Consider the following 25,824-nt stretch of genomic DNA (forward strand, 5'->3'; position numbering starts at 1 on the left):
TTTGATTTCTTTCTCTTTTTTTATTTTATTTAGTTTATGATCTTCACTTGATCACTTTAGGGTTTTAGGGTTTATCACATAAGCATAAGAACAATCATCATGGCATATCACTCAAAATGCACAAGTCCTATGCATGGCACTATATGCAAATAAAAGTTTTTATTGGTTCTAAATTTTGGATCTCTGGAATTCTTCTTCTTTCTTTTATTGAAATTTGGGATGTTACAAACCCTTCCCCCTTACAAAAGATCTCGTCCCGAGATCTAAAAGAAAATTAGGTACTAAAGAGATCTGGGTACTCCTTCTTCACGAAGTCTTCGCGTTCCCACGTGGCTTCATCTTCGGTATGGTTGCTCCACTGTATCTTCAGAAATTTGATGCTTCGGGTGCGGGTGGTCCGGTAAGCTTCCTCCAGGATGCGAATCGGCACTTCGCGGTACGTCAGGTCCTTGTTGATATCCACCGACCGATGATCGATGTTCTTGAACACTTCGGTCTTCTCGGGGACTTCTAGGCACTTCCGGAGGAGTGAGATGTGAAACACGTCGTGCACAGCCGACATTTCTTTTGGTAGCTCCAGTTGATAAGATACTTCGCCTCGGCGACTCAGAACTTTGAAGGGTCCGACATATCGGGGTGCGAGCTTTCCTTTCAGCTGGAATCTCTGCATTCCTTTCAGGGGGGATACTTTTAGATAGACAAAGTCTCCGATCTCGAAGGTCATCTCTCGGCGTCTCTTGTCGGCGTAACTCTTCTGTCTTGATTGCGCCGTCTTGAGGTACTCTCGGATCTTGTGTACTTTCTCTTTGGCTTCACGAAGAACATCTGGTCCAACGACTTGGCTTTCTCCGACTTCCGACCAATTCAGAGGGGTACGGCATTTCCTTCCGTACAAGGCTTCAAAGGGGGCCATCTGTAAGCTGGCTTGGTAGCTGTTGTTGTAAGAGAATTCTGCGTAAGGCAGACAGTCTTCCCACTTGGATCCATATTCCAGTACACATGCTCTCAGCATGTCCTCCAGTATCTGGTTGACTCTTTCGGTCTGTCCATCGGTCTGAGGGTGATATGCGGTGCTGAAATTCAGACGGGTTCCTAGTCCTTCGTGCACTTTCTGCCAGAATCTTGAGGTGAATTGTGATCCTCTATCTGACACTATCGACTTCGGGGTTCCGTGCAGGGCCACTATTCTGGAGATGTACAGTTCAGCTAACTTTGGGCCTTGGTATGTGGTCTTGACGGCGATGAAATGGGCTACCTTGGTCAGTCTATCGACAACTACCCAGATTGAATCATTTCCTTTGCTAGATTTGGGCAAACCTGTGATAAAGTCCATTCCTACAGAGTCCCACTTCCATTCTGGAATCTGCAGTGGCTGCAACAATCCTGCGGGTCGCTGATGTTCCGTCTTGACTCTCTGACAGATATCACACTTGGCGATGTAGCTGCCGATTTCTCTCTTCATTCCATGCCACCAAAATTGCTCCTTCAAGTCTTGATACATCTTGGTACCTCCGGGGTGGATTGAGTAAAGGGTGTCATGGGCTTCTTTCAGGATGACTTCCTTCAACTCTGAGTCGGATGGTTGTTATCACCAGAATTTGATCGAATCAGAGGTGGGCCGCGATCAAGATGGGCTTGAAGAATATACATGGGAGAACATGCGTGAATCGGCCTTATATGCAAAGTTTGGGCTAGTTTGCCCGTGTATCTGTAATATAGTAGGATACATGTCGGTTAGTTAGAGTTTGTCTCGTGCACGGTGGGGATTATTCCCACGTTAGAAAGTCTACGGACTATAAATATGTATCTAGGGTTTATGAAATAAACAACAATCACGTTCACCACAAACCAATCTAGGCGCATCGCCAACTCCCTTGTCTCGAGGGTTTCTTCCGGGTAAGCATCATGCTGCCTAGATCGCATCTTGCGATCTAGGCAGTACAAGTTTATCCTTTGTTCATGCGTTGCTCGTACTGAAGCCTTTTTGATGGCGAGCAACGTAGTTATCTTAGACGTGTTAGGGTTAGCATTGTTCATCGTATCATATGCTATCGTCGTGCAACCCTGAGACGTCTAGCCGCCCTTACGCCTATCTTAGGTGTAGGGGCGGCACCCCGCTTGATCATTATTTAGTAGATCCGATCCGTCATGATTGCTCCTTGTTCTTCAAGGATTAGTTTAATATCTGCATAGTTAGGCCTTACAAACGGATTGAAGGATCCAGTGGCGCGTAGGGTGTAGTTTGCTAGCCCCAGACAGGATGTTCCGGGGATCAACCTCATGTTGGTTTTTAGGCCTTGTCTAGGGACGGTTTACGATCACCGTGCGTGGCCGCCAGGCTCAATCACGAGTAGGATGTTCCGATTATGTGGTGAAAACCCTAAATCGTAGTAGATCGCTGTAGCTTTATATTGATCAAGCAGGACCACCATATATTCGTACACCTCGTGCGAATCATGGGTGGATCGGCTCTTTGAGCCGATTAACAGGACAACCTGAGAGCCGATCGAGGCTCGTATTTAATGTTTACGTGTATGTCATGCAGGAAACTAAGCGAGGCATCTCCATCACCTTCCTGACCAGGTATAGGTCAGGTGGCACGCCCTTGCACCAGCATCGGACGTGCGTGCCGAGTCTTTGCGGGCCGTCGCTCGGAGGGACCAGGGCCAGCCGCAGTCCTGGGAGCCTCCCGGCTCTACTGTGTTGCCCGTCGCTGCTCGCCGGTGGGTTTCTGACCGCAACACATTCTGGCACGCCCGGTGGGACCGTCTTCGACATCAACCGCATCGCCATCTACATCTGAGATGGTGGACGGCACCCCAGTCACGTACGAGGATCTGACCGAGGAGCTCAAGAAGAAGTATGACGAGGTCAAAGCGAACCTCGAAGCCGACCTCATCGGCTCTTTTCACAGAACCCGCTCACATGGCATCAGGTGGAAAGGGTTCTCACCTGAAGGCGCGCTCGATGGGGTGGACCTGTCCGCCCCGTCAGAAGAACGCACCAGGTCCCTGCGTCAGGAGGTTAACTTCATGGTAGCTCATTTGCTACACCGCCATTCTGAGAGCCTGGTGAACACTTTGGAGCATGTCGCTCTTCGGGTGATCCAGGAAATCATGAGGCATCAGTACTCTCCGTCAGGACCAGCTCTCGGGATTTACCAAGGAGAGATGCCACTCCAGTCCCGTCCACCGCTGCCATTCGTGTTGGCAGCACCAGAAGTGTCGAGTTCATCGGCATACGTCGTCTACAAGATCGGTGGTGACCCTAGTGACTACCAGTTCTTGCATGAGGCGCCGAAGGAGATCCCTCACGGGTACACGTGCACATACGTGCCAGACTGCAGTAACTGGGCACTCACAAACTAGACTGCAACAGCAGGGACCTCTGGAACAACAGGAGGAACTTCGGGAACAGATCTTGAGAAGCAGACGTGGCTAGCTAAGTATGCCACTCCGACAAACCTCCAGAGCTCAGCTCATGCAGTTGGCTCAGAGCTGGAAAAGCAAGCATGGCTGGCTAAGTATGCCACTCCGGCGAATCTTCAGAGTTCGACTCCTGCAGCCAGCACCGCGGATCAAATCAGTACCATCCTGAGAGACCAGTTCGGCATGGTGCCGAAAAGGAGGACAATCGGCTATTCCAAGCCGTACCCCAACGAGTACGAGTTGATCCCGCTACCACCCAAATATCGGCTCCCTGATTTCTCCAAGTTTAATGGATCAGATGGTTCTAGCTCCATCGAGCATGTGAGCCGATATTTGGCACAGCTGGGCACGATCTCAGCAGCAGATGAGCTGCGTGTGAGGTTCTTCGCACAGTCCCTCACAGGATCGGCTTTCGGGTGGTACACATCGCTGCCACCAGACTCAATCCGGACGTGGAAGCGATTGGAAGAGCAGTTCCACATGCGGTATCACTCAGAGGCTTCCGAGGCCGGCATTGCCGATCTCGCACAAGTACGTCGAAGCGTGGAGAAGCGTGTGGCGAGAATACGTCCGGCGCTTCAGACTTGTTAGGAACCGATGTTATTCGGCTCGTGTGACTGAAAAAGAAGCGATCGAGTTGGCGGTGGTGGGCCTTGCATCACCAATCAAGGATATGGCCTCCCAAGCAGACTACCCTTCATCGGCGCACATGGTTCAGAAGCTGTCGTTATATGAACAGGCGCCACGGACTTGTACCAGGACAAATTCAAGCGTGTGGTAGTCCTGGTTGAGGCAGATGAAGACGAAGGCTCTGCGGGAGATCAAGAGGTAGCAGTGGCTGAATGGACTCGGGGGGCAACCCCCGTGTCCTGCAAATGGGTTAAGCCACCAGGTCCGCCCAGAGGGTTTGATTTTGACGTAACTAAAACTGAGCAAATCTTCGACCTCTTACTCAAGGAGAAGCAGCTGAAGATACCCGAAGGCCTCAAAATCCCCACGGTACAGGAGCTGAATGGAAAGCCATACTGCAAATGGCATAACTCGTTCTCCCATACCACCAACGACTGCAGGGTGTGGCGTCAGCAGATCCAAATGGTGATAGAACAAGGACGTCTAATTTTCAACCAGTACGCCATGAAAGTCGACACTCACCCCTTCCCCGCCGTTAACATGGTGGAGTACACTTACCCTGGAGGGTGCCAGCCAAGATTCTCGTTCAACATCAACATGGTAGGACCTGGACACCACTCTGGTAAGGACGGAGACGAGGGCAGCTGCTCTCGTAGCAAGGACACAGAGGAAGCCGTTCCACGCGATCGGCTCCGTCACGATGGCAAGCGCTACATCACAGAGGGAGAAGTGAGGAACGTGAGATATCAGCGACCTCTCTCTGATCACCTCCTCAACAAGTATGTGAGTCAATATGACCAACGCCGACGACCCAACGACGATGATGAAAGAGATCGTCTGGCTAGGGACGCCAGGAGACTTCGTCGGCATGATCGCGACGAGGAGAGATATGAGCGCCACGCCAAGGAAAGGTTAGGAGAGCAAGACGACGAGGATAGGCACTGGGACTGCCCCTTCTTCAGACACTGCTGGGATTCAGGAATGAGCCGATTGTCTACAATTGGTAACTGCCCAGAATGTAGACAGAAGAGGAAGGATGCAGCTAACGTGTCCGTGTTCAAACGTCTAGGGCCTCTCCCACCTCGGAACAAGCACGCTGAGTCCCCTCGGGTGGAAGATCTCGAGGATTTGGAAGACGATGATGAAGAAGAAGACAGGTACCACCGGCCGAGGTGGTGCCCTGATGGACTCAGCCGTTCCCAAAAGCGTAGGGTTCAGCGACTGTGTGGCTTGGAGGAAGCCGAAAGGTTATACCTGCACACGCTAAGGAAGGCGCGGCCTGATCTGGCCGCGAAAATTCAGCGAACCCTGGATGAAGAGGGTCGACCACAAAAAATGGAGTGGCGCCCCAAGCAAAGGAAAGCCGATGATGAAACATCGGCTGGCACAAACATGGTGTTCATCCTTCCGACGGAGTTTAGTGCTCCAGGATTAGACGAGGCACCCGTGGCACAACTTGACTGCGGCCCACGGCCGGTTATCTTTGAGAAGCCACGAGAACGAAGCTACAGACATCTGAAGGCCCTGTACTTGCGAGGTTATATCAATGGGCAGCCTGTCAACAAGATGCTGGTGGACACCGGAGCGGCAGTCAACATTATGCCATACTCCATGCTACGTCGGTTGGGACGCTCTAGCTCGGATCTGATCAAGACCAACGTGACACTGAGCGATTTCAACGGCCAAGCGTCTGACGCACAAGGTGTTCTGAACGTGGATCTGACCGTGGGAAGGAAAACCATCCCTACGATGTTCTTTATTGTCGATAGCAAGAGCACCTATGCTGTCCTGCTGGGAAGAGATTGGATCCACGCCAACTGTTGCATTCCATCCACGATGCACCAATGCGTAATACAGTGGGATGGAGATGAGGTAGAGGTCGTCCATGCAGATGACTCAGCCGAGATTTCAATGGCTGGCATGAACGCTTGGGAGACAGCAGGCCAAGAGCCACTCTCAGGCATCAATTTGGACGACTGCGAGCGCATCGACGTGACAAAGGATGGGGTTAGGCTGGTCTTATCCACCGGCCTGACCGTATAGCAAGAACAAACCTATGGACAAACGTGGCGAGGCCGATCCTTGGGATCGGCCCCCAAAGATCTATGCAGGAACATTGCAAAACCCTCATTGAGCGCCCCGATCAACGTGGAGGCTGATGACCCACAAGTATAGGGGATCGCGATAGTCTTCGAGGGAAGTAAAACCCAAATTTATTGATTCGACACAAGGGGAGGTAAAGAATACTTATAAGCCTTAACAACTGAGTTGTCAATTCAGCTGCACCTGGAAAAGCACTAGTAACAGGGGTGATGTGAAAGTAGCAGTGATATGAGAGCAATAGTAACAAGAATACACAGCAGCAGTAATAGCAATATGAGAGCGATGGCACAAGAAGATAGTTGATACTACTTCCAATGACATGTAGAACAAGTATATTATGATGAGAGATGGACCGGGGTTCCCAGCGATCTACACTAGTGGTAACTCTCCAATAAGTGACAAGTGTTGGGTGAACAAATTACAGTTGGGCAGTTGATAGGAATCAAAGGCATTAAGACAGAACATCCAGATTATTAATTATGTAGGCATGTTTTCCGTATATAGTCGTACGTGCTCGCAATGAGAAACTTGCACAACATCTTTTGTCCTACCAGCCGGTGGCAGCCGGGCCTCAAGGGAAACTACTGGATATTAAGGTACTCCTTTTAATAGAGTACCGGAGCAAAGCATTAACACTCCGTGAAAACATGTGATCCTCACATCACTACCATCCCCTCCGGTTGTCCCGATTCTTGTCACTTCGGGGCCTTTGGTTCCGGACAGTGACATGTGCATACAACTTGTAGATACAATCTAAGCAATACATATAGAGCTCAAATCTAAGATCATGCCACTCGGGCCCTAGTGACAAGCATTAAGCATAACAAGATTGCAGCAACAATAACTTCACAAACTTTATAGATAGACTAATCATAATGTATCATCCATCGGATCCCAACAAACACAACACCGATTACATCAGATGAATCTCAATCATGTAAGGCAGCTCATGAGACCATTGTATTGAAGTACATGGGGGAGAGAATACCGACATAGCTACTGCTAGAACCCGTAGTCCATGGGGGAACTACTCACGGAGCATGATGGAGGCGATGGCGTTGATGGAGATGGCTTCCGGGGGCACTTCCCCGTTCCGGCAGGGTGCCGGAACAGAGTTCTGTCCCCCGAATTGGAGTTTCGCGATGGCGGCGGCGCCCCTGGAGTCTTTCTGGAGTTTCGTCAATTGGTACGGTGTTTTTAGGTCGAAAGGGATTTTATAGGCGAAGAGGCGGCGCAGGGGGGCACCTGGGGGCGCCACACCCTAGGCCGGCGCGGCCGAGTCCGGCCCCCGCCGCCATTGGGTGTGGTGCCCGCCGGCCCCGTCTCCGACTCTTCTTCGGTGTTCTGGAGCCTTCCGGGAAAAATAGGAGGTTTGGCGTTGATTTCGTCCAATTCCGAGAATATTGCCCGAACAGCCTTTCTGGAACCAAAAACAGCAGAAAACAGGAACTGGCACTGTGGCATCTTGTTAATAGGTTAGTTCCAGAAAACGCATAAAAACATTATAAAGTGCAAGCAAAACATGTAAGTATTGTCATAAAACAAGCATGGAATGACAGAAATTATGGATACGTCGGGGACGTATCAGAGGCCGATTCCAGCAATTGGCCAAAATTATCCTCACCACACATTCTGCCTGTGTTCAACGTCGATTTAATGGGCAGCGGTTTTACGTCGGCTAATGAGCTAAAAAATCAGCATTGGTCCTACTGGAGCCGACGTTCAAACACAGTGCCTTGACTACTACAGAGCTGATATCCGCAGTTACCTGGCAGATTCGGCTCGGGGGGCACTTAGTCAGACGAACATGTGCAGATGTGTGCAGTGAAATATTGGGGGCCGATAGAAAAATCGGCCAGTAAAAAAAATTCTCATGGGTATACAGCCGATGCACGGACATCGACTTTAGAGCTAAGAAACAAAGCCGATGCACAGCCATCGACTCTAGTACAATTATACAAGATCTACCAGCTGCGTGTTCAAGACACGGATTTCGGTCAGGTCGGTTTTCAGTTCAGCCTCAAAGCCAACCTCCAACCTTTTACTCATTAGGCCGTCGGTGTTTCGTCTGCAATATCGGCTTTCAACGGAAGAAGAGGCGATCGATGGGGGCAAGTTTGGCTAGCTCGGCATGGTGCCTGTCTCAGAATTACTTGAGTTCAAAGCCCTTTGACTGATCTGTGCATCCTCACCGATATTCTCGCCTTGATTGAGGCTCGGGGGGCAGCTGGCCTGGTAGATGCTCTGTTTTAGAAGCCGATTGGGGTGTCATCGGCTGACCCTTCATCGCAACCTTCTTCAAAATGGTGAGTTCTTGCAGAAGAGGATCACTGGACCTGGTGGGAGGAATTTGAGGGCTCTCTTGAAGACTCCACATTATCCACCAGATCTCAAAGTCATCAGTTAGAGAATTGTAGGATGGTTGTGAAGAACCGATGCGTTGCTATCGGCTCATTGAGCATTGGCCAAGTGAACAATCGGCAAAGTCAGCATGAAGGGGAATCGGCTAAATTAGCTTAAAAGAAATCGGCAAAATCAAACTGGGGGAAATTCTTCATTGATAAAAAGGATTTCTTACATAAAGAGCTGATTGCTCTCAAAAGGAAATACTAGGGGGTACATTGCCCCATCTACTACTGCTGATCCTATGCTAAGGATCCGATCTACGGGCCGTCGCTGCCCTCGTCATCACCGTCGTCGCCGCTGTCGGCGCTACTCCCGGCGGGCTCGTCGTCGCTGCTGCAGCGGCCGCCGGCCGGACCCTCGTTGTCCTCGTCCTCCTCGTCAGCGTCGTCGTCGTCGCTGTCGAAGTCGCTGAGGTTCCCCGGCCAGGGGCAAAAGCGCTTGGCCGGTGGCTCGTTGGAGGAGGTGTCGTCCTCCTCCTCCTTCTCCTCCTCCTCCTCCTCGGGGGAGGTGAAGTCATCACAGGAGAAGCGATCGTCATCGCTCTCCTCCTCCGTCTCCCCGTCGGTGAGGAAGCGGAGGTCACTTTCCCCGTCGGTCGAGGACTTGTCGTCCTCAGACCAGACGGAGAAATCATGACTGGATTCCTCCCCGGCTTCGATGGCGCGGCGGATGTTGGCCGCGTGGGCCTCCTCCGGGTTCCACTCCGGCGTCGGCTCGCGGGAGGAGGAGGACTGGGTGGAAAAACCCGATGAGGCAGAGGAGGAAGAAGACATGGTGGTGCAGGAGGGCTTTTGGAAGTGCTAATGCGAGGGGGATGAAGAAGCAAACTGTTTGGAGCGGTTAAATAAAAGGGGATATAGTGGAAATTCAATGCCACAGCAGTTTCCGAGGAAGTGGGGCCCAACAAAAAAAACTGCCAGGTCACGCGGAGAAGTTGAGAAGGCAGGGCATCATGATGATGGATACTGCGACGGTTCTGCCACGACATGACCCGACGAAGAAAAAGCAGAGTGATTTTGGAATTATCAATTCCAAAACCAGGGGGGCATGTGTTATCACCAGAATTTGACCGAATCAGAGGTGGGCCGCGATCAAGATGGGCTTGAAGAATATACATGGGAGAACATGCGTGGATCGGCCTTATATGCAAAGTTTGGGCTAGTTTGCCCGTGTATCTGTAATATAGTAGGATACGTGTTGGTTAGTTAGAGTTTGTCTCGTGCACGGTGGGGATTATTCCCACGTTAGAAAGTCTACGGACTATAAATATGTATCTAGGGTTTATGAAATAAACAACAATCACGTTCACCACAAACCAATCTAGGCGCATCACCAACTCCCTTGTCTCGAGGGTTTCTTCCGGGTAAGCATCATGCTGCCTAGATCGCATCTTGCGATCTAGGCAGTACAAGTTTATCCTTTGTTCATGCGTTGCTCGTACTGAAGCCTTTTTGATGGCGAGCAACGTAGTTATCTTAGACGTGTTAGGGTTAGCATTATTCATCGTATCATATGCTATCGTCGTGCAACCCTGAGACGTCTGGCCGCCCTTACGCCTATCTTAGGTGTAGGGGCGGCACCCCGCTTGATCATTATTTAGTAGATCCGATCCGTCATGATTGCTCCTTGTTCTTCAAGGATTAGTTTAATATCTGCATAGTTAGGCCTTACAAACGGATTGAAGGATCCAGTGGCGCGTAGGGTGTAGTTTGCTAGCCCCAGACAGGATGTTCCTGGGATCAACCTCGTGTTGGTTTTTAGGCCTTGTCTAGGGACGGTTTACGATCACCGTGCGTGGCCGCCAGGCTCAATCACGAGTAGGATGTTCCGATTATGTGGTGAAAACCCTAAATCGTAGTAGATCGCTTTAGCTTTATATTGATCAAGCAGGACCACCATATATTCGTACACCTCGTGCGAATCATGGGTGGATCGGCTCTTTGAGCCGATTCACAGGACAACCTGAGAGCCGATCGAGGCTCGTATTTAATGTTTACGTGTATGCCATGCAGGAAACTAAGCGAGGCATCTCCATCACCTTCCCCGACTGGTATAGGTCAGGTGGCACGCCCTTGCACCAGCATCGGACGTGCGTGCCGAGTCTTTGCGGGCCGTCGCTCGGAGGGACCAGGGCCAGCCGCAGTCCTGGCAGCCTCCCGGCTCTACTGTGTTGCCCGTCGCTGCTCGCCGGTGGGTTTCTGACCGCAACAATGGTACACAAAGGCGTCCTTTGTACCAAAGAACTCCAGTTTCATCTACGGTGAATCCTGGTGCTTTTCCTGCGGCGATCTGGTTCTTGATTCTGTCGATGCTAGCGTTTCCTTTCTGGGCTTCCTTGATCTGGCTGATCAAGGTGGGTTGAAGTTCTATGCTGGCTAGGAATCCTTCACTAACAAGTTCCAGTCTAAACTGTTCAAACTCATGAAACAGGCTGGGTTGCTCGATTGCGATCATGGAGTTCAACTGACACGGCAGTCGACTCAAAGCATCCGCTACCACATTGGCCTTGCCGGGGTGGTAGTGAATCTCCATGTCGTAATCCTTGATCAATTCTATCCATCTGCGCTGCCTCATATTCAGCTCCTTCTGGGTGAAGATATATTTCAGGCTCTTGTGGTCAGAGTAGATCTCGCATCGATTACCCATGAGGTAATGACGCCAAACTTTCAAGGCTAAGACAACGGCGGCAAGCTCTAAGTCATGGGTTGGATAGTTCTGCTCATGTTGCTTCAGCTGTCTTGAAAGGTATGATATCACTTTGCCTTCTTGCATCAAGACACATCCCATACCAATCTTGGAAGCGTCGCAATAGACGTCAAAGGGCTTGGTAATGTCCGACATGATCAGGATTGGGGCTGAGGTCAGTCTACTCTTGAGTTGTTGAAAACTCTCTTCACATTTTTCAGTCCATTGGAACTTCTTGTCCTTCTTCAACAGTTGTGTCATTGGTCGAGCGATGCTCGAAAATCCTTCTACGAATCTGCGGTAATATCCGGCTAATCCAAGAAAAGCGCGGACCTTGGTTTGGGTGGTTGGGGCTTGCCATTCTGTAACAGTTTTGATCTTGGCGGGATCTACGGCAATTCCTCCTGCAGACAAGATATGTCCCAGGAATCCTACTTCCTCCAACCAAAACTCACATTTGCTGAACTTGGCGTACAACTGGTGGTGTCTAAGGGTTTCAAGGACATTCTCCAAATGCTGTTCATGTTCCTCTTCGGACTTGGAGTAGAGAAGGATGTCGTCGATGATGACAACGACAAACTTGTCCAAAAATTTAATGAAGATCTTATTCATGAGGTTCATGAAATAAGCGGGGGCATTGGTTAATCCAAACGACATGACGTTGTACTCATACAACCCATATCTGGTGGTAAAGGTAGTCTTGGGGATATCGGTGGCGCGAATCTTCAGCTGATGATAACCAGTCCTAAGATCTATCTTAGAGAACACTTTGGCTCCGGTCAATTGGTCAAATAGGTCTTCTATCTTGGGTAGGGGGTACTTGTTTTTGATGGTGACATCGTTAAGCTTACGGTAGTCCGTACATAAACGAGTGGCACCATCCTTCTTGTCCACAAACAAAACCGGTGATCTCCAAGGGCATGCACTAGGTCAAATCAAACCTTTGGCTAACATATCGTCAATCTGCTTCTTCAGCTCCACAAGCTCTGTTGGGTTCATACTATAGGCTCTCTGGGCTATAGGTCCAGTTCCGGGGATTAACTCGATGATGAACTCGATATCCCGATCCGGGGGCATACCGGGTAGATCATCCGGAAACACATCAGGGTATCGACAAACGACCCTGATTTGATCCAGAGTTGGCTTGGCTACATTGGTTGCAGGTGAATTTTCTGGGTAGTCTTTCAAATACATGTTCTACTAGGATACCGGTGCTGCTAGTCATGGTGATGGCTTTCTTGGCACAGTCAATCAATCCATGGTGTTTTGACATCCAGTCCATTCCTAGTACGACTTCCAAACCTTTGGTTCCCAGAATAATCAGATTGGCATAAAAATCTACTTCATGGATTCTGATGGGTACATTTTTGCAAAATTTTATGGCTTTGGTGGTTGATACGGGAATTTGAACTATCATAACATGCTTCAAACTGATAGGTTGAATTTTACTTGTGGATGCAAAGTCTTCGGTGACAAAAGAATGAGATGCTCCAGAATCAAACAATACTCTGGCAGGTACGGAGTTGACAGAAAACATACCCGGTACAACATCTGGTGCTTCCTGGGCTTCTTCGGCGTTCATGTGGAAGAGACAGCCGTTGCGGTTATTGGGGTTGTTGGGGGCGAACTTCTTGCTGGTGGAGACGCGGCGTTGTTGTTGCGCAGGTGCAGCGGTGTTGCCTGCTATCTTGGCTAACCTCTTGGGGCACTCATTGGAGTAGTGTCCCACCACACCACACTCATAACAAGTGATGGTGGCCTTGTCCTTGGTTGCGACGGGGATGGCGTTGCTCCCAGTCCTTGGAGCGGTGTTGGTGTTGTTGTTGTTATTGGGGGCTCTGGGCGGAGCGCGGTTGAAGTTGTTGTTGTTGTTGTTGTTGTTGTTGTTGTTGTTGTTGTTGCTGTTGTTGTGGTGGCCTCCTGGCCTGGAGTTTCGTCCACTCCGGTTCTGATAACCGGGGCATGAAGTCTGCATCTGGGACTTGTTGTTGTTTCTCGGGGTGAAACCTCCGCTTGAGCTGGGGCGATACTTCGGGGCGTTGCTAGGCCCACTCTGGTGCATCATGTGGCGTTTGCGGTTCTCATTGGCTTGGTTCAACATGCCTTCCATCTGGATGGCAGAATCCACTAAGGCTTCAAGGTCGGAGAAGGGGATGTTGACGAGGACAGTCTGCATCTCATCATGCAGTCCATTCAGGAATCTCTCATGCCTCTTGTCGGTGGTGTCGGTCTCGTCGGGGCGTACCTTGATAGTGTAAGGAACCTGTCGCGGTATTCTACCACCATCATGCGTCCTTGCTTGAGTTCGCGGAACTCATCCCTCATCTTCTTGATAAGACCCGGGGGCACATGGTACTTGCTGAACTTGAGCTTGAAATCTGCCCAAGTCATGACTTGACCTCCGTTCATGGCACGGGTGCTAGTCCACCAGGCTCGGGCTGGTCCGACAAGGTAGTGGGTTGCGAATAGGACCTTCTCGTTGGCTTCCACTCCAGCTACTTCCAAGTTGTTCTCCATAGTCTGGAGCCAGTCATCGGCGTCGAGGGGTTCCTCGGTCTTGCTAAACACCGGAGGGTTGGTGTTCTGAAAGTTCTTGAGCTTGGATCCGGGTGGTCATGATTTCCATGGCCTTGGTTGGCAAGGTTTTGCAGTGCTGCGATGTTGGCTTGGCGTTCAGCCCTTTCAGTCTCCCTGTCAGCCATCAGGGTTTGCAGCAGTTGCATCATGGCATCGTTGTTGTTGCGATTGGGAGGGGCCATCTAAACATAGAGAAGATCATGAGATAAGAGGGAAATTTCTATGGTTTATTTTGAGTAAGTTCATAAATTGAAAACTTGAAATCTTTTCATGACAAACACAACATTCATTCATTCATTCAACATCACACATTACACACTAACACACTAACACTTTCCATGGTTTTAAGAACCATTCTCTCATGCTACGATACAACGGGCGGGATACAACTCACACCTACATAAGTGATCAAGTGCAACTACTCCTCATCCTCAGCATCGATCGGGACGAAGTCGTCGGGTCCTGCCTCCAAGAACTCTGATGAGGTCGAAGACCCCGTGTGTGGCCCGATCTCGCGGATTGACTTCGAAACCAAGGGGAGAGATGGGAGAACGCGAGGAACACGAAGAACACGACGAACACGAGGAACTCCGAGACTCACGCACGCACACCAACCCGATACACCCGATGCTTACCTCCGTGGCTCGATGGACCACGCCAATAGAATCTCCGAGGAAGAGGCACGTGGCAGAATTTCCGGAGAGAGATTGGGGTTGGAGAGGAAGAGCTTGGTGAGGGAGAGAGAGTAACTAGTACTAGAATCTCACTCAACAAGATCAAAGTCAACAACCAAGGTGCCTTGATTACAGAGGGATGATACCCAAGGGAGACTAAGTTAAAGGTAGGTTTGAGTTCAAAACAAGTCTAAGGGGTAAGGAAGGGGTCCAGGCTACTTATATAGGCACACATGGCCAACAAGGGCGAACAGGTACACGAATGGATAAGTTAAGGCAGTTTGGTGGGTCATTCCCGTCAGATCCGGTTTGGGTCCGGTCTGACCGGGCCTGTGACCGGGCTGTCCGGTCGTGGGTCCGGTTGACCGGGCGCAAACTGGGAATCTGCGAAGTTTCCGGTCTTCGTCCGGTACGAGGGAGCTGCGCCGGTTTGCGCCCGGTTGACCGGGCCTATGACCGGGGCATCCGGTTGTGGGTCCGGTCGGACCGGGTCCTGGACCGGCCAGCGTCCGTCTCTTCCTTGGAGTGCTTCGAGCGACGTCGGCTTCGGCTTCATGATCATCTCCATGTTCAGCTGCTTCTCTCCTTCCCTTGACCTTGGCTTGTCCTCCACTCCGTGGTCTTGATGCGCCTTGTACCTAATGACACATAGCACATCGGCATGAGGTAGCATTCCATCCAAATGGGTACCAAGATCAAGGGTGGTGAGGAGCGAGTTCACCTCATCATGTAGAGCTTTCACTCGGGCTCGTGTCATCGGTCCACTTGGGGGACTTGTTGGTCTTGGTGTAGCGACGTCGGTGACCGGGGCAACATCAAACTCGTAGTCCTCCTCCTCGGTGAACTCGTCCTCCTCAAAGTCGTCGTCGCTCAGGAAGGCTCCTCCTCCCTGAAGGTCGATACCTCCGTCGTCTTCCTCCATCTCTCTCAGCTGGTCCTCCTGGGCCTTGACAGTGGCCTCCAAAGATGCTATCTTGGCGCGAAGGCGCACAATCGTAGCGTCCTTCTTGGCACGCTGCTGGCGAAGAGTCTTGCGGTCGCGGGCGAGTAGCCTGATCGCCTCACCCTGCTCGGTGATGTGAGCGTGGGTCTGGTTGGCGTACACGCGGGAGGCGTCCAGATCCTTCTGAGTCTGGTACAGCATGAAGTCGAGGTACTCAGCATGGTGCCTCAACTCCGGGTGCGGCTGCAGCTCCATGGGCACTCCCATGGCATCACGCCTCACGAGATGCGCGAAGCGGGAAGCGAGGATGCGCACCACGTTCTGTCAACAGAGACGCGCAAGTGCCTCCTGAAGGGCACGTGCGAGTCCGTCGAGCCAGTTGCTCTCGCGGAAGGAGAAGAGGATCCTCTCCGAGGTGGGAGGCTCCATCTTGCCCCTCAAGTCAGCAGTGATGACCCACTGCAACTCTCCTCCAGGCTGGTCGTCCAACTGGATCCCGTGAAACTCGGGGTGTGGGCGTCCCAGGGAGTCCGAGAGGGCGTTGAGGTCGTGCTCGAAGATCAAGCTTCCACCATTCCCAAGCTGGTAGAACTTGGTGTTGATGGGTTCATTCGGCTCCATCTGAAAGAGAAATGGATGAGTAAGTTAGAGAGTGAACAAGTGTGGCAAAGTTTTAAGTAGATTCAAATAAGAAAGAGAATGATTCATCAAATTTTGAAAAAGTCTCAAAGACAAGAGTGTGAGTAAATTTTCATAAATATTCTCTTCCTTTGATTTCAAAGTTAAGTTTTTCTGAACGTCCATTCTAACTAGGGTCTTCTAAGGTCAAACAATGGCTCTGATACCAACTTGTCAACACCCGGATTTTTAAGTCCAGATGCCTATTATGTCATTCATCGCAATCCCAGGAATATTGTTGTTGCGAGGCATAATAGTTAAGTATCATAGTCATCATTCATTACAAACCATATTGTCTTACAACTTGAATCACAGGATCCATATTACACAAATAGTTGATCTATTGATCAATGAACAAACACAAGTTCATAGCGGAAGCGTAAAGATAAATGGACTCTCTAGTCCACAGGCCAACGCTTGACGTCGGAAGACTCCTAGTTGTCGTAGGCGTCCTGCTGGTCATCTCCTTTGTAATTCTGTTCATCTTCATACTCTGGCCATTTGAATAGCCAGGGAAAAAGCCGTGAGTACTTTAAGTACACACAAACTAATACTAGTGTAAGTGCTAATAATTCTAGTAAGGGGTGCTAAGCTCTAGTTTAATTTGCATAAAGCCAATTTTAGTTCACAAGTATTTGAGAAAAGACTTATTCATGTGCTAACTAACTCAAGTGGGAACATTAGTGTCATTCCCACAACTCAAGTTGTGATTCAAAAACAAGTCACCAATTCACCATTCACTTCACCAAGTATTTTCAAGAATCTGACACCGGAAACTGTATGGCCTTTCCAACCGTCCGTAACCGTGGACACGGCTATTCGAATAGGTTTACACTTTGCAGAGGTTGCACACTTGTGCCACAACATTTGATTTCATCCGTCGGGATAACCCCGAATCATCGTAACACAGTACACGGATCATAAACCATATAACATTTCACTTACAAACCCTAGTATGAGCACCTCTCCCCATGAGCTTGGCCTCCCAGTGAAGACCAACTATCAACCTGGGAACTGCACAGGGCTTGGCCATACAATTCACCTCAATTCACATCATTTCTCAACAACGGAGGCAGCCTCGGCATAACCCCTATGATGTGTGTTCAGAGGGAACCCATACTAAGATGCATAAATTTCCAGTTAAGCCCTACCCATAATCAGGTATTGTGGGGGTACTCAAAATTGGAAAGGTATCGCATTCAAACCAATATCAGTTTTATCAAAAATCACCATCTTCTCCAAGTCACATTCACCTTCAAAATTCATTCAATGGAATAACTCATCATTCCAAGGTTTCAAATTCATTTCAAGTCATATGTTCCCATCTAGAGTAGTCAAGTTTTAGTATTTAGCACTAGCACTAATCATGAGGGGTGCTATCTTGCTTGGCTAGCTTGATACTAGCTTTACTACTCTAGTAACCTTCTTGAACTTAGACTAAAGTTAACTATAAAAGTAACTCTTTAAATAAACAAGTAAAAACTTGTAGGGTAAAAACTTGGGATAGGATTGTGGTAAGAAAGGTAAGACTAATGGTGCCTTGCCCCCAAAGGGCTTTGCACTTTGCAAGAATATTAGCTTGCCTTGGTAGTGGTCAAAGTTCTCCTCTTCCTCCTCTTGGTAGCAACCTTCTTCTTCCTGGTATTCTCCGCTGCTAGCGTCTAAACAAGAATACGAGGTATAATCTCTCAACAAATTCAAGAGCTATACTAAGTAACCCATGCATTCACACAAACTATTTTAATCACACACTTAAAACAATTAGGTGCATTGGTTTCTTCTTCTTAGGAAAAATAATTTCCTCTCATTACATATGTAAAAGATAGTTTCCATTTAGTTCTTGAGGAATAATTTCCTCTTATTGAATCTTCTTAAGATTTAATTTCTCAAACAATCATACATGAAATCATGTTGACCTAAGTCAACCATTCATCATCATCATTTGAGAAAATGATTTAAATGAGGTAGAATACCTCATACTATTTAACAATTCTAATTATGATTTAAAATCACCAAGTATTTCATGTGAGAGTATTTGACCAGCAGTCCAAACTTCATATGAAAGTACTTGGGACAAGATTTAAATGAAGTGAAACACTTCATATGATTTGCATAATAGTTTTGGACAATATCACTTAATTAAACTAGCCATATAGTCCTTTATTTCAACTAGGGCATGATCATTCAAAGTGACCACACCATATTTTTGCAGAAACAATTAGTGTAAGTGAAATGTGAGCTATTAGAGTTGGAGTTAACTAAATATCATTTTTGGTTGATTTTTAAGAATTGTTTGAAGTCACAAAAGGCCCTGCCTTGTTTATTTTGTCAATTTATTTCTACACCAAATCTAGGGTTGAGACCAGTGGCATTGTTTAGATAATTTCATGGGCTTTCTAGAGATATAAAGTTTGCTGAATTTGGTGCAGTAGATTTGAAACTATTCAATTTTGAAGTTGACCTCAGTATTGAATTTGAACTGAAATCAATTAAACGGAATTTGAATTCCTGGGCCGCGCGGGAAAAGCTAACGGGCCAAAATGAATTAAAACGGCCCACGTCCAGCCCACCACGCGTCCACGCACGCGTGGGCTGTCTGACGGTGGGATCCACCCGTCAGCGACTCATAATCCCCGAAACGGTACGAGCGAAGCTAGTGGCGCGTTGGATTAGAAGAGGATCCAACGGCCGATGGTCATCGTCGTCGCCGGCGAGATAACCTCACTGGCGTGGCGAGGGTAGGGGGTCGGAGGCTAACCAGGGCTCCCGCGGTGGTTGGCAGTGTGCGCGAGGAAGGTGTAGTCGACGGCGAGGCTCCTGGTACCGGCGGCAGCTCCAGGGGCGGCTCCAATCGACGGCTGCGAGATGAGGTACTGGCGGGCTCCGGCGGCGAAATTGGCGAGCTACGGTGGTGAATCGAGAAGGAGGAGTGGTCGAGGAGATCGAGGGGAGAGTGGGGATGATGCTGGTGTGCAGAACTCGTCGAGGGGAGGCCTCTATTTATAATGGCGAAGGTGGCCGTGGGGTTGCTGCAAGGTCGACCGTGGCGCGTCTTCTCCGGCGAGCTAGCGAGCTAGGCGAGGGCGGCGCACTATTCTGCGCATCATGGCGATCCTATAAGCGGCTCTAGCTAGTCCAAGCGGTGCCCAACCTTGTCGGATTGTCGCGAGGTTCTGGCGCGTCTGCGGCGGTGGTTCATCCTCGTCTCCGGCGGCGGCGGTCACGGGTCGCGGTCGAGAGCTTGTCTGGCGGCTTCGTGGTGATGCGGCGATGCTCAACCTGCTCAAAGGGGGTCCAGGGCATGCTCGAGGCGACGGCGTGGCGCGTGGCCAGTGGCGTCCGCGGCGTGCACTGGTGCGACGTCATCGGCATGCCGATGCCGTTCTGGCGCGCGAATTCCGGCGAGCTCCAGCGTCTTCCTCGACAACGGCGGCCATAGCATGAGGTAGGGAGGCGAGATGGAGTGTTTGGGCACCAGGGCCAGTGTTGGGGAGGAAGGAGAGGAGAGGGTGAGGGGCATGGTGAGACATGGCCGGCATGGCCATGTCCTTGCCACCTTAGGGCTCCTCCTAGGGTTTCTATGCAGGCAAGAGAGAGAGGGGACCAGGGGACAAGGTAGGGTCGAGTGGGGCAGTAGGGTTAGGCCAAACACTATGCAAATAGTGTTTTGGATTTGTTCCATATTTGCAATTTGCAAAACTTAGCCAAATTTAGTTGAGTTCAAAAGGTTCCAAAATTTGAAAGTGGTTGGTTTGGTTGAGTTGCAAATGACCAGAGACAAATACAAGTGGTGGTGGAATTTTAAAAATCAAAGAAATGCAAAAATGCAAAGTGTGAGATTGTTGCGCTTATTAAAAAGTCTCAACTTTGCATGAGCATAGTTTTTGATCCAAGATTATTTTGGCATGGTGGTCTTTACCAAAGTTGTTCACCTTGATGTGCTCTTGGATGAGGTGCAAAGAATTGGGAAAGTTTAGTTTGAAAAATTTGAAAAACAAGTGCTCAAAGTAGGGACCAGATTATAAATGACAGATTTGACCATTATCATATGTGATCCCAATTTGAGTTTGAATTTTATTTGATTTGTGTTTCTTTGATTCCAAAAGTTGTAATAAGTGTTTGGTAACATAATACAACTAATGGTGAAGGTCAAATTGGTCTAAAGTAAAGATTTGCAAAAATGGCATAAACCATATGTGAGGGTTTTAGGGTTTTCTTATTTGATTTCTTTCTCTTTTTTTTATTTTATTTGGTTTGTGATCTTCACTTGATCACTTTAGGGTGGGTTTATCACATAAGCATAAGAACAATCATCATGGAATATCACTCAAAATGCACAAGTCCTATGCATGGCACTATATGCAAATAAAAGATTTTGTTGGTTCTAAATTTTGGATCTCTGGAATTCTTCTTCTTTCTTTTATTGAAATTTGGGATGTTACACATACCATTTGGGCAAAGTAGAGGTGCATAGGTCAAGAGTTGGGTAATATGGCTAGGTGCCACATATGCCTCTATGCATATGTTTATTTTATTTTTGTTTCTCACTTGATTTGGTTGGTAAGTACTAGGTTAGGTTTCTTGATGTTTTCAAACCATCTAGCAAGATAGGACATGGTGTAGGTTATTATTTGCAAGAATGGCTAGGGGTTCACATAGGTCTTTTCTTTTTTACTTTGATTTCTTTTCATTTGATTTTATCTTGGAGAGTAAAATGGAGAGTAGGGTTTAGGTTTTAGATCATTTCCCAATTACTTCAACAATCAATCATGGCAGTAACACAACCTTATAAGCATGATCACTATGCATCAAACTAAATTTAATAAAAGTTTTTGTTGGTTCCAAATTTTGGAAATAGGGAAATTCATTTTCTTTGTTTTGAAATTTTTGGGATGTTACAGGCTCCTCCTCCGGTGACAACCAGAGCCATGTACTGCACGACAAAGACCCGCCCCGGTCACGGCCCAACGCCAAGTCCGGTTTAGACCGGATGGTCCGGTCTGTGGCCCGGTCTAACTGGCCCCTGCGCCGGATGGCCCGGCCCCATGCCCGGTTGATCGGGCTCCTCGAAGATTTGCTGAGCTGGACAAGTTACAACGACTGGATTTCAAGTGACCATATAAATTCCCCTTCACCTACCTCAGAACACTTAGGCACTACATTACAAACTGTTCTTGAGCTCTCTGTCTCATACTCCATTGATAGAAACACCAAAAGCCTCAGATCTTCCTCCTCCTTCACCCAAACTCGAATCCCTCCAGGGAAAAGATAGAGGAGACCCTGATCTATAGTTCCACCGAGCCAAATCTTGTTTCCCCTTGTATTCATCGAGATACTTGCTCTCTAGGGTTCCTTGGAAACCTTAGGTGGGCAAAAGAGGTCTGAAAGTATTCGGGCTGTGGATTTGCTCCTGACAAGATTGTGAAGGTCTGGAGGCTGCCTCAAAGTCTACCACAAGTGAGTGAGCTATTCCTTCGTGGGATAGGCTCCAGAGAATAGGGTGAGCCTTCGTGGCGTTGGGGAATCCTTCGTGAGACCTCCACCCCTCCAAACGTGACGTACCTTCTTGCAAAGGAAGGGAACACGGGAATAAACCCTCGTCTCCGCGTGCTATCGATTATCCCTAACCGAACTCTTTACTTGTGTTACATTTGCATGTGAGAGCATTCGTGCTCGAGTTACTTGTATCATTATATAGGGTGCATCACCTAGTTTGCATTAGGCTCACCTTCCGCAAAGCCTAATATTACAAAGAAAGAATTAAAATTTATAGAAACATATTCACCTCCCTCTAGGTTTACCATCTCTGAACTTTCACTTCTTAATAGTGCGGGATCCTATACTCAAGAGGGAGAGAAATCGAAAAGGAAGAACTACCATGTAGCGCTCATCCGGACTCCGTCTTTGAGTCCCTTCCTCGTCTTTTCCATTTTGCAAATATGGACCAACACCAATGAAGGGAGAGATAAGTAAACATGTAGATGATATTGAAGAAAAAGTTAGTCCTCTCTAATCTTGTATTCACCAAATATAAAAATAAAAATAAGGGCATGAATGCCCTTACAGGAGGCTAGGCGGCGCAGTAGGGCTTCAATTGGCCGGAGCAGGGAGATCAGTGGAGGCAACAGCACATGAGCTCAAGGCGCAGAGGTGAAATTTCCATCCCGCTCACAATCACACGTCTATCGAGGGGTGCGGGCAATGCAATCTTCCAACCCGGCTGTATGTAGGTTCTAGAGACGAATTCACAACATCGGATAAAACTATCCAAGAGCCAGCCTTTTTTTATGGGATCTGCCTAGTGGTTTTTTTTTCAAGATCTTTTTAGCAACTATTATCCGAGCCAAACGGATACCCGGGATCCGCTAGAGATGCCCTTGGAATCATCAAGCACGGATCGGCGAGGCACCATCCATACACCACAAGAGAAACGGAGAGACGCAGGGAAGATTATTCGCATATATTTGTAGGACGTCATCAAGATACCAGTACCACCATTAGAATCATCAAGCACAGATCGAGCAGGCACCACCCTCAAACCATAGACGAGACATCCCGAAGGAAACGGAAGGATATGACGGGAATCTCCGGTAGCCCCGTCCGTCCGTCCGTCGGTCCCCGCCCGGCACAGCGTGTCACGCGGGCCCGCGAGAGATTCCGCATCGTCCCGATCGATCCGCGGCATCCTCTCCTCCCTGTCGTCGTCAGTCGTCGGCCTTATCCTCTGCCCACTCACTCACCTTCCCTCCCTCCCAAGCAATAAAACATGCAACAGCCCCACCGCACGCACAACGGAATGGGAATCCCCCGCCGAATATTCATCCGCCTCCACCACCCTCCCTATTTTCCGTCCGTCCCTATCCACCCACCAATCCCGTCCATCACTACTCCGCCTTCTTCCGTTCCTTCCCGTGTAAGAATAAGAGCAAGATTCGCTCCCTACGCGACGCCCCGACCGCGATTCCTTTCTTTCCTTCCTCTTCTTCTCTTCCCCGCCCCGTTTCCTCTCCCCCCCATCGCGCTCGCTCTTCCCGATCAATCCCCACCCCACCCGACGAGGCCTTGATGGACATGGAGATGCAGTTGCCGTCGTCGGTGCACGCAGACGCCGTGCGCAGCCGCTTCCGCGACTACCTGCTCGCGCTCGAGGAGGAGCGCCGCAAGATCCACGTCTTCCAGCGCGAGCTCCCGCTATGCCTCGACCTCGTCACCCAAAGTACGTACTACCCTACCTACGCTCGTCCGATCTTTCCATTTTCGCTAGGTTCTTACTGGCCTCCGTGTATATACTGTATATAGCAATCGAGGGGATGAAGAGCCAAATGGACTGCGTCGTCGCCAGCGAGGAGACGGTGACCGACCACGGGCCCGTCCTCGAGGAGTTCATCCCGCTCAAGCCCAGCCTCTCCCTCTGCTCCTCCGACGAGGAGGAGAGCACCCACGCCGCGCGCGCTCCGCTGGTCGAGAACGTCGCCAAGAAAGATGAGGCCGACACGCGCCCACCAACGCCGGAGACCAAGAGGCCCATGCCGGACTGGCTCCAGTCCGTGCAGCTCTGGAGCCAGCAGCCCCAACAGTCGTCTCTTAACAAGGTATACCTAATCATCTATCAACACATATTTATGTGTTCCTCTTGGATTCTGTTCGGATTTAACCAGTAATCGACGTACTCTTGAGGGATGAACCGAATGATAAACATCGATCTCACTCCTGATGAACTCTCTTGTAGGAGATGCCATGCAAGCCGGTGGCCCTGAACGCCACCAAGACCGGGGGAGCCTTCCACCCGTTCGAGAAGAGCAAGCGCGCCGAGCCCGAGGTGCCGGCGTCGTCAACCACGGCACCGGCGATCTCCGCGGTGGTCGGAGACAGCGGGGACAAGCCCACCAGCGACGACAGCGACGAGAAGGAGGAGGATCGTAAGGACGTCAAAGACATGGAGACGGAGGAGAAAGACAAGGACAAAGAGGGGCAGTCGCAGCACAACCGGAAGCCGCGACGGTGCTGGGCGCCGGACCTCCACCGCAAGTTCCTGCACGCGCTGCAGCAGCTCGGCGGGCCCCACGGTCGGTCCCCATGACTCATTCTTTAGTCATTCTGCGTTATCCTACCAGCTCGATCAAGAAAGCTTCGAAAACCAAATAAATGCGTACGTACTACTCCTACACATTAATTAACTGACGTAGTTCCTACGCATGCAGTGGCGACGCCGAAGCAGATCCGGGAGCTGATGAAGGTCGACGGACTCACCAACGACGAGGTCAAGAGCCATTTGCAGGTCGGTGCGCTTCATGAGAGAGATCCGTGCCCTAGCTAATTATCTCCATAACATCCTTCTGGTGCCTAGTATAGGGAGTCCGATCTGACAGTATTTTGCTGTGTTTGGGGTTCAGAAGTACCGTCTGCACACGTCAAGGAGGCCGACCTCCACGGCCCAGAGCGGCGGCGCCGCCGCAGCACAGCCCCCTCAGCAGTTCGTCGTGGTGGGCAGCTGCATCTGGGTTCCCCAACAGGAGTATGCCGCCGCCGCAGCCGCAGCGGCGGCCGCACAGCCGCAGATGAAGCCCGCCAACGTTGCGTCGGGAACCCCGAGCCAGGTATATGCTCCAGTGGCGACACTGCCGTCAGGCTTGCAGCCGCACTCGGAAAAGCAGACGGATGACCGGAGAAGCGGCAGCACGGACGAGGATAGCTCCGACTCCCCGGCTGCATCGTCGTCGTCCCAAACAACCTCTGCTTAACCTCGCCACCTTGTAATCTTAGCGTAGGCCCATTTGATAGGGACATGTGTATACGGTATACGTGTGAGACCATGGTCGATCGGATATCTTTGAGTAGTTTCTTGGAGCTATCTAGCTATAGCCTATAGCTTAATTGCTTCGTGCGTGATCCATTTTGTTACGAGGGCACTGCGATTTGCACGCCATGTCTCTGTTTTGTGAGTAAGACAATATAATAAGACACATTTGTGAATCGAAATACTCCTAGAATCGTTCATGCATGTTAAATTCGATTTAGGTTTCATTTTCATTCATCCCGTTGTTGGGCATGCTAGAAGGAAGAAACGTTGAAAGCAGACATTATGTAAGTTTTTATACATCGCTGCTAATGCACACCTTCAATACGAAGTGTTCTCAAATATGTCCAGCCTACAGCTAAGGAAAGGTTTTAGCCCAAATGTGCTGAAGAAAAAAAAAATCTAGTGACCACTGTTAGATGTTTCCTTAAGGTCTTGTTTGGCACCAGAGTTTTATGTAGATTAGTGGGGAAAATCCCTACCAAACACTAAATTTCAGTTTATTTATAAAATTATGTTTGGTACTAGAGTATTGAACGAGTTTAATTTTCTCTCATCCCCGCTTTTTCCAAATCTTAGTGTACTTTTCTCAATTTCCGGTATTCTATCCCTTGTCTATTGGAGTGAGAATGGGGTTTTGTGAGGAATTAGATGAAGGTAGGGGTTTCACTCAATACTCCAGGGGATTACCTCCACTAACCCCCATAGAAACTCTAGTACCAAACAAGGCTTAAATGCGGGTAATATTTTTGCCCTAATCTAATAATTAAGGAGATGAAAATTACCTAGTTAATTGGCGAAAACCGAGCGAAAATTGTCACAACAAACCCACCTGCAAACTATTCCCAAAAGCGTGTAACTTCCCTATCGCTTAGGCATACCAATAGCCTCTCCCGCTATGCT

The 25,824-nt window shown here is 49.3% G+C and overlaps 1 protein-coding gene across 1 annotated transcript; it reads left to right on the forward strand.

The window, feature by feature from the left end:
- The first annotated feature begins 23,054 nt into the window (after positions 1 to 23,054).
- LOC127307444 (transcription factor NIGT1) lies at positions 23,055 to 25,118 on the forward strand. The gene is made up of 5 exons (XM_051338173.2): positions 23,055 to 23,340; positions 23,424 to 23,716; positions 23,854 to 24,190; positions 24,326 to 24,402; positions 24,518 to 25,118. The coding sequence occupies exons 1-5, from the start codon at positions 23,190 to 23,192 to the stop codon at positions 24,863 to 24,865; spliced, it is 1,206 nt and encodes a 401-aa protein (XP_051194133.1). The 5' UTR covers positions 23,055 to 23,189; the 3' UTR covers positions 24,866 to 25,118.
- The last annotated feature ends 706 nt before the right edge of the window (positions 25,119 to 25,824 follow it).

Source organism: Lolium perenne, chromosome 6 (genome assembly GCF_019359855.2).
Source record: "Lolium perenne isolate Kyuss_39 chromosome 6, Kyuss_2.0, whole genome shotgun sequence".
Lineage (NCBI taxonomy): Eukaryota > Viridiplantae > Streptophyta > Magnoliopsida > Poales > Poaceae > Lolium > Lolium perenne.